Source organism: Panulirus ornatus, chromosome 32 (genome assembly GCF_036320965.1).
Source record: "Panulirus ornatus isolate Po-2019 chromosome 32, ASM3632096v1, whole genome shotgun sequence".
NCBI lineage: Eukaryota > Metazoa > Arthropoda > Malacostraca > Decapoda > Palinuridae > Panulirus > Panulirus ornatus.
In genome coordinates this window covers 22,843,167-22,853,132 of record NC_092255.1, presented here as the reverse complement: position 1 = coordinate 22,853,132, position 9,966 = coordinate 22,843,167, and the positions used below count along the sequence as shown (strand labels likewise).

The following is a 9,966-nucleotide window of genomic DNA, read 5'->3' as shown; positions in this document are numbered from 1 at the left end:
CTTAAGTCAAAGTTAGCAATGGAGTTGTAGTACTGTGATGCAGGGAAAAACACGCCAGACGCTCACTTGGCCAATTATTCCGTGATTTAATCGTACAGATACGAAAGGATGACTCAGAAAGAAATAAAACTTTTCATCTGTTATGCAGGTATGTGTTGGTAGTGATAATCTGAAACATCTTCATGTTATTTCGGCAATACTTTATGCTATACTGACTTCTGTAATTCATATCTCTGCCTGCGACTGTTCATTCGAGAAGACATTATCTCAAGTGATTTGATAGTGACTTATAAAACCTCGGTAGTATAGCAGAGGTCAGCGGGAATTATTGACCCGGTATTCAAAGTGAAGAAAAACAAGGATGGTTGGCTGAAATATTTTTACAATGAAAATATTTTAGGTTGAGGGAGGAGGAGTATCTGCCTTTGACGAGATTTTGACCGAGAGACAGGGCTAGTGTGTGGAGGGGAGATTAAAGGAAATGGAAAGTTAATAGCACGGAATGTAGAGTAGCCTCGGGGCCCAAGATGTCTTTTCTCGAGCCCTCATACCTTTAGACATACTGACAGTATTTTTATGGTTGCTATGCATTATTTGTCCGTGATTTTTTTTTTTTTTATATATATATAGGCTACAGCGTGTCTGTCGTCTCCTGCTAAAAGTCTTGCATGTTGTTCTGTCGGAAAACGTGAAGTTCCTGAAACACATTTACTCCAGTTCCTGAAATACATTTTCAATAATAAGATCGTAACCGCTACAGCTCATAGGCAAGAACGAAAAATCAAATTCTTATATAGAAGCCGTAAGGTAAAGACATTCCATATTACTTCTTGACCATCACGTAAGGAGCCACAGATTATATTTGGACCAGTGTCAGACTGGTGGCGCCCTCTTCGTCATAATACAACTTCTAATTTTAGCTGGCTGCTCACCCTACGTGGCTTCACTGCCCAAAGATATCACACAGATATGAATGCCATGAATTACTTGGTAATTCATACAACAGACAGGCCAAGACTGCCACTAATGTAAAATGATGATCTCGTAATGAATCACCAGCAGTAATAATAATATTTTCGTCAAGATGACCTTGATTAGGGTATCGGTCGCCCGTGCCGTCTCATCTCGTACGTTGCAGCCATGATAGGTGATCTGACAAGTCATTATTTTGATTACAACGATTCTGTCATGGTGTTCCTGCTCTCAGATGATCAGTGTCTGTTGAAGCTACAGAGAAAATGGGAAGACCGACATGGAAACATTCAACGTAAAAGGTATGAGAAAGGAGCAAAAAGGAAGAGATTTATTTTGTGCCTGGGAAGCAGTATTTAAAAAAAAGAATGGAGATGAAAGGTTGCATGGTTTCACTGGTCTTCGCAAATTCGCTATAACTGTCCGTCCATATAACACTTGTTATGTTTGTTTACTCTCCTTTCCTCCTCCGTGTTGTATACCCCACCAGGCCGGCATTCGTTGCCTGCTATACAAGGCTCCTTGACATCTGATATAGAGAATCATAACACACTTATATTGCAAGAGGGTGATATGAGACAATCTCTCCCTCTCTCTCTCTCTCTCTCTCTCTCTCTCTCTCTCTCTCTCTCTCTCTCTCTCTCTCTCTCTCTCTCTCTCTCTCTCTCTATCTATCTATCTATCTATCTATCTATCTATCTTCCAAGAAATCCCAGTTTTGTTGTTGTCCAGTGCGAGAGTTCATTGAGCCACATTTTCTTGTGTTTACCTCTGATTACTTGATAGAAACGGTTGCTTTCATGTAGATAAGGGTATGTACATAACCCTGGTACCGTCAGCCGACCACTGAATCAGGGTCATGACTTACACTGTACTTTGGTCTTCAGCTTTATCTGACGAACGATAAGATGCAAATACAGTACAAAAATATGGTGCAGATCAAGGCCATTCATATACACACGCATCAACTTTTGAAATATGCAAAGAAGTTGGGGAATCTAACCAGTGGTGCGTTTTATCATAATTATAGAATAGTCTAATTATAGTCAAGTAATTATGCTATAGTTTCTGATCTTGATAATTAATGTGGGCAATCAACAGCTATATGTGATTTGTCAAGAATCAGCCACACACGTTACATATGAAAAGAACAGTTATTGACAATTTTTCCCGATCCAAGTGGCTGAAGATAAAGCCACTCGAGGGACAGATATGAGAGTTAAGTTTTTATATTTTTTGAGGATCCGGATGCAGTGAGGTCAAGCATGTAAGGGAAAGAGAAGGAAGCAAGACGGATGATAAATCCAGAGGACCAACTCAGGTGCTTCTCAATATGTGTGGCCTCACTGAAACGCAGGAAGCGGGGGGAGGAGTCTCTTCCTCAAGTGTTGATGCCAGTGTGAATATTGTGGGCACTGAGATCGACGAAAAGGCCATTTCATAAGGAATACTAAACTCAGTATTTTCAGATTTGACTGTAGTCTTAAGGCAACCCGTGGTACTCGGTCGGTAGACAACATCATAACCTGACCTGCTGTATCCGTCTATCGTACATACACGTCAAACTGTAGCACCGGTAGATAACTTACAGGTGGTCAAGCTACAGCGCCAACGAACCAGCACTGGTGGTTTACCACATTCAAGAAGATGCTTGACGTCAGAGTTTTTAATGGAATGAGAAACTTGCACAGGAATTTAAAGTTATTCTGAAAAGGTAGATGTATATGTAAAGCACAGAAACATATGGTAAAATATGGTAATACTGGGCGGCTGTTGGGCAAGGACTATTCTTTGGATGTGCTTGTGACGCTCTGACCTATTCCATACCAGCTTAGCACTCACAGCTTCCTGATGCAAGTTAAGGAAAGTGAAAAAGGCCGCACTTACGTAAGCATGTCTGTGCACTGTATTACCTGAATGCAGAAACTCTGGAATGTGCACTATATTACCTGAATGCAGAGACTCTGGAAATCATATGACCTAAAAAGAATTTGGTAAAACAAAGGAAAGTAAATCCCCAGATACGGTACGGGAATGTAGAACCTAGCCTTAGGCAAAAGGTGCCCAACATAGAAATTAGGTGTTTCCGTGTATCCTTAACCTTGATATATATATATATATATATATATATATATATATATATATATATATATATATATATATATATATATATTATGATGCATCCTTCTCCCTCGTTTGTGGCGTTCCATAGGGTACGAAGATAGGACCTTTATGTTTCCTCATCATTATCAGTGTACCTAATGGACACATATGTTCGATAGGGTTAACGCTGATGACAGATCTCCCAGATACGTCGCCCTCCACAGCACAATGAATGAGTCTCTGAAAGTGGCCCGCCGTCAAACACGTCACCATCAACCAAACCAAGATCGTAATCACGCATGTCAGCAACCTTGAACCACTCCCAAGTGGCTCAGTGAGCTTTTATTCAGAAAGAAGCAAGTCAGAAACATCATCAAAACTCCCAGCTATCGTCTATACATTTTTCGCCGAAGTTGGACATTTACCCAACTTTCACTCTTACCAAACTCAGCTGTGCTTCCTCCGACTGCTCTTCCTCCAGATCCATCACACAAGAGGGATTATTAGAAATGATGGAAGAAAAAAAAGAGCATGCAAGCTCATCCTTAGCCCCTCTTACGCTACTCGTCGCGAGTCGGTCAATACACTGGTCCATCCAGTTCGGTGATGCCTTCATCCATCACCTGAACATCATTTGACAATTTAGAATAAACAGTGTGGTATATATAGGGGGTGACGTGCAGTCATTGGACTGAATGCAGTATACACGACAGTTAGAGAATGGATGTGAGCGAATGAGGCAATTTCCTCGTCTGTTCCCAGGGGTTCCGCGCTAACGAGGGAAGCGGCGGATATATATATATATATATATGTATTGGAAAAGATCACAATTTTGCGCGTGCTCAAGATATTCATATGAGTTCACGGGGAAAATGAAACACGATAAGTTCCCAAGTGCACTTTCGTGTAATAATCACATCATCAGGGGAGACACAAGAGAGATATATAAGTCAGTTGATATACATCGAAGAGACGAAGCTAGGACTTATATTTCTCTCTTGTGTCTCCCCTGATGATGTGATTATTACTCGAAAGTGCACTTGGGAACTTATCGTGTTTCATTTTCCCTGTGGACTCATATATATATATATATATATATATATATATATATATATATATATATATATATATATATATATATATATATATATATCGCAGTAAGACGACACTAATGCGCATGACCTAATATTTGCTGATAAGCATGAGTAAAAAGGAAACACAAGAAGTTCCAAGTGCATTTTATGTAATTACATAAAGAGCGAGAAACCTCTCATTCATTTATCTCCCCTGACAATATGATGACACGAAAGTACACTAGGGACTTGTGTAACAATTTTCCTCGTGATTTTTAGCATCTATATATATATATATATATATATATATATATATATATATATATATATATATATATATATATATATTCTTTTTTCTTTTTTTAAACTATTCGCCATTTCCCGCGTTAGCGAGGTAGCGTTAAGAACAGAGGACTGGGCCTTTTTTGGAATATCCTCACCTGGCCCCCTCTGTTCCTTCTTTTGGAATATTAAAAAAAAAAAAAAAACGAGAGGGGAGGATTTCCAGCCCCCTGCTCCCTCCCCTTTTATTCGCCTTCTACGACACGCAGGGAATACGTGGGAAGTACTCTTAATCCCCTATCCCCATATATATATATATATATATATATATATATATATATATATATATATATATATATATATATATATATATATATTATATTATATATATATTGCAAGAGTTCATGTGGTGCGCGTTATCTAGTATACGCATGAAACCACGTGGAAAATGAATCATTAAGTTCCCAAGTGCATTTTCGTATAATCATATTATCAGGGGAGATACTAGAGTGGGATACAAGACATAGCTTAGTCAGCTAATTGATATACAAGGAAGAGCCGACGTAGGTGTCAAAACCTCAGCCTGTTATAATCAGATTTAGATAGCCTTTGAAACGTTCCAATTCGTTGGTTAACACCAGGATTTATCGAGTTTTTCAGTCATCGCCACAAAAATGAATAAAGAATGTATCTAGCAAAATTGAAAGATTCAAGTTAGGTTAATTTCTTTTTAGACTGCCGGGTCTACTTTCACTGACTTTGTTGATAAAGCGAAGAATTTTCTGGAGAAACTATAACTATGGCAGACAAAAGAAGAACCAAGGAAATTTGATATGTTTAACGCGTTTGTTGCAAGGGGAAACATCGCAAATGCAGATCAATTGGCAAGCTTAATACCAGAGAAACTTCACTCTCTCCTCAAAGAGAAAATAGAATATTGTTCGCATCTGTCTGAAGTTGATTTTCAATCTCTAAGAAACATTTTCAACACTGATGTCTTTGTTGATTCGATGCTCCAAGAATCTACTGAGCATATGGACGACTCTGCTCGTAACCCCCTGAAAAAGAACCATCAACTCGATTCTGCTATATAGAATTGTTTATTGATTCCCGCGCGTTGCGCACTTCTTCCTTTGTTCTCTCCATCAACATAATGTATATGGATCAGGGTTTCCAAAATTTCACTTGATGAAATCTTACCATGAGATCTCGACTGTCTGTGGAAGCAGATATGTGATTTGCCTGAGCAAAACCTACCCGACGACTCTTGTTTTAGTTGATCAAACAAAGCTGTAGCCCCCCTCATTATAACGTCGGCAAGTGCAATTTTACATATCAGTAATAAAAACGAACATGTCGGTAGTAAAGATGAACATGGTAATAAAAACGAGTATGTTGGTAATAAAAACGAAAAGACATGCTACAAAGTGAATTCTGTCAAATTGAAAAAAAAAAATATGTAGAACTGAATTGTTATAAATTTCCAGGTTAAAATAATAATGGTTTGGTAGCGTATCTACAAGAACGACTTTTATCAAAGTTTCATTTGAAGAGTTTAGAAATGATTAATTGTAATGTTGTACAACTTCCATATAATCATGATATGGTTGTGTAACTAGTCTTAAGCATAACAAAATGAACCAAAGAAATTATTATTATATTTGTAGTGTTAGGAACATTAATTCACATCACTGTATGTCATTCTAGTATTTTTTTTTTTTATGAATTTAACCTTTCAGCGGGAGGTGAATACTGCCAGTACCATAAAGATGGGTGGATGGTAGATTTAAGGTTGAAAACCGTTGTGCCCAGGAAACTGATGAAATATTAGCAACTGTGTATGTGGTTGTTATCATACGTCTGACAAGTTCTTCACCCTAGGATCAAGTATAATAATAATGATGATAATATATATATATATATATATATATATATATATATATATATATATATATATATATATATATATATATATATATATATATAGTTTTTATCGAGGATGTAAAGCATGTGTACGTGTAGGAAGAGAGGAAAGTGATTGGTTCTCAGTGAATGTAGGTTTGCGGCAGAGGTGTGTGATGTCTCCATGGTTGTTTGATTTGTTTATGGATGGGGTTGTTAGGGAGGTGAATGCAAGAGTTTTGGAAAGAGGGGCAAGTATGAAGTCTGTTGGGGATGAGAGAGCTTGGGAAGTGAGTCAGTTGTTGTTCGCTGATGATACAGCGCTGGTGGCTGATTCATGTGAGAAACTGCAGAAGCTGGTGACTGAGTTTGGTAAAGTGTGTGAAAGAAGAAAGTTAAGAATAAATGTGAATAAGAGCAAGGTTATTAGGTACAGTAGGGTTGAGGGTCAAGTCAATTGAGAGGTAAGTTTGAATGGAGCAAAACTGGAGGAAGTAAAGTGTTTTAGATATCTGGGAGTGGATCTGGCAGCGGATGGAACCATGGAAGCGGAAGTGGATCATAGGGTGGGGGAGGGGGCGAAAATTGTGGGAGCCTTGAAGAATGTGTGGAAGTCGAGAACATTATCTCGGAAAGCAACATATATATATATATATATATATATATATATATATATATATATATATATATATATATATATATATATATATATATATATATATATGTATATATATATATATATATATATATATATATATATATATATATATAGATATATATATATATATATATATATATATATATATATATATATATATATATATATAAACTTAATGACTCCACAAATATTAAATGACTGCTTTCCCTAACCCAACCCAGTCTTAAGCTGCAGTCCACCAGACGTACACCCATCTTAAACTACATTCACCAGACAAATACGAATTACTCGATTCAGCAGTCTGCAGGATCACTCATGTCTAAAGTTGCAAATTCCACACTGAAGGCACCAAACACCTTGTCTTCCTTTGCTTTGTGGCTCACACTGCCCAGACGGAATCACGTCACCGCATTTCTTGACCTCAGTTACTGGCTGGTGGAATTGGTTTACTTCCTGAGCCATGCAGGATCCCCCCCCATAAAAGGGATCCAGGGGTAGCATATGAATTTTCGCGGCAGTCGGCTGAACAGCGCCACCTTGCGTGGAGTTCGCCTCGTTAGGCCGTGAGCTTGAGGGGCTTCTGGACCGTTCGTTCCCACTGTGTTCGGTACTGACACTTGTCTCCTAAACTTCACGATTTATTATTATCTTTTTTCCACTCGCTTGGCACCCACTGTTGATCTCTGGCATGCATGTGTAAGGTAATGTAGGCATGTCATGTTAGAATTTTTGACACCTGCGTCTCTCCCTACACGTCGAAGCTCTGGAACTCTCTCTACCCTCCATGTTTTTTCCCAGTAACTATGACCTGACCACCTCAAAAGTTTTTTTTTTTCAAAAATTCCTGAATACTTTCCCTGGTCTTTTCTTTTTCCGTTTCATAATTCTCTCTACATTTCAGTTAAGGGCCCGGCATGGATGTGGCGAGGGAAATTTTGAGGTCTAGTTTTTTCACCGCAAGTGGAACATGTATTACAAAAGAAAAATCCATTTACAAAATATTTTCAGCTGTACATGATTTATCTATCCGCTTATCTGTGACGCCCGTACCACTCCCAACAAAACCGTGTCCGCGTAAAAGACTCTCCACTGTACATCACGTTTATCCAAAAATTTGTTTGCGATTATGCGCTTGTTCATGCATTAGCCTGCGTATAACTGGCATATGGCATATTTAGCATACATCAGATTCCACCTCGAGAAATTCCCTGTTTGTTAGCGAACACAACTCTCCGAAATACTGAGACTTACTGTATCATCATTACATATGTTAACAGTTATGAAAAGAGCACAGAATAATGGTAGGTGCGTAGTATTCTGGAGATGCTGACCGAGTGATTAGAAATGTCATGAAAGAGGATCGCATGCAGTGGCCTGCTGAGTCCGGAGTGTAGTTGTGTCACTGACCATGATTCATGCAAGGGCCCGCTTGGATTCGAATCCTCTGCTTGGCAGCCGGGCTACAGCCAAGCTGACTGTTCATCATTCCGTCGGAGGCTGGTCGATAAATGGTACCACGCCTAGGCTGGAGTGTATATATATATATATATATATATATATATATATATATATATATATAAACCTTCAAGTGTAGATAAACAATACATACACAAGGTTGAGAGACGAGGCAACACAAGTGCAAAACTCTGCACGAAACACACATGGTAATAACAAATGATGGTAACAGTGAGCTCCGCTTAATTGATTACAGATACGCTAAACTATGCACAGGTTACTTAACTTGCAAGATACTATTTCGCAAGCTTGCAAGCACGCGCGTTACTATCAAAACAACTTCATTCATAAGAAAACTTTACATAAAAAGAATGCGGAACCTGACACCGTAAAGTGCATTTCACATATACATTTATTATTCTGTAAGCAACGTTGATAATGATAGAAGTAATGAAAATGATGGTAATACGTGAAAGCCTTGAAAATTGTTCTACTTTTGCAGATGGATTAGTTATTTATCAGAGCGATCAAGATCTAGTTTATATTTCGTCCTCCAGTTTCTCAAGAGGCCATTGACAGCAAAACGTATGATAAACATGAATAATACTTTTAGTATGCTTTCAGTTACGTTTATGGGTACCAGTGGTTTTTTTTTTTTACGAGAACCTGTCTTGAAATTGGTGCTGAAAGTTTTTATCGCTGTATTTTATCATTTGATATTACATTTCTGAACACACACACACACACACACACACACACACACACACTTATGAACAGACATTATCATATCATTTGGAAATAAGCCACTTGAGCTGTGATGCTTTTAGTGCTGCGATTTCAGAGGGAAATTTATGTTACGCCATCCCTTTTGTCACTATACACAATTTCTTTACAGGTAGCAAATGTTTCGACTGAAGAACTTACCGTGTTATGGTGTTACATGCGGTCTCTAGAACCTTCCTGTATGACTGAATACGCAAATGGAGACATGTGGCAATGTTACTGTCCGGTATATTATTGATTGAAGCAGGGTTTCTGAAAGTACATCATCAACCGATGATTTATCATGTGTTAATGAATCTGAAGCACTGAATACTGCACAGGAATAATTTTCAGTTGTGTTGATGAATACATATGGCAAAAAAATAAAAGAAAGTGAGTTGAAGTAGTGCCACATGCCTCCAGCGTCACAACTCTTACCAGATGGAGTTGCGTGGCAGACTGAGACAGTGAACACCGTACCAGTCTGTGAAAAGGTCTTGAAAGAGGAGCATGTCGACAGAGAAGCTCGAGGTCACCATCACTGATGGTGACTCAAACAACAATGACCTCATCGGGAACACAATGCTTTCGTTCTGGGATTTAGTAACCGTTAGCATATATTTCATCCTTGTCATGAGCACCGGTATATATGTGAGTATTGGCTGCTAGTTATTTTGGTCTACCACTCCCTGATACGCCTGCCGGGACAGGCGTTCGAGTAATGCAGGTCACCTTTAAATACTGGGACTCCAGGAGTTT

The 9,966-nt window shown here is 38.4% G+C and overlaps 1 protein-coding gene across 1 annotated transcript in view; it reads left to right on the top strand.

Moving 5' to 3' along the window:
- Positions 1–9,646: 9,646 nt before the first annotated feature.
- Positions 9,647–9,966, top strand: part of LOC139759175 (sodium/glucose cotransporter 4-like) — a 74,100-nt gene continuing 73,780 nt past the window's right edge. Inside the window, exon 1 of the mRNA XM_071681223.1 lies at positions 9,647–9,858. Within this exon, the coding sequence (XP_071537324.1) occupies positions 9,718–9,858 (141 nt within the window). The 5' untranslated portion in view covers positions 9,647–9,717. The remainder of the gene's footprint in view (positions 9,859–9,966) is intronic.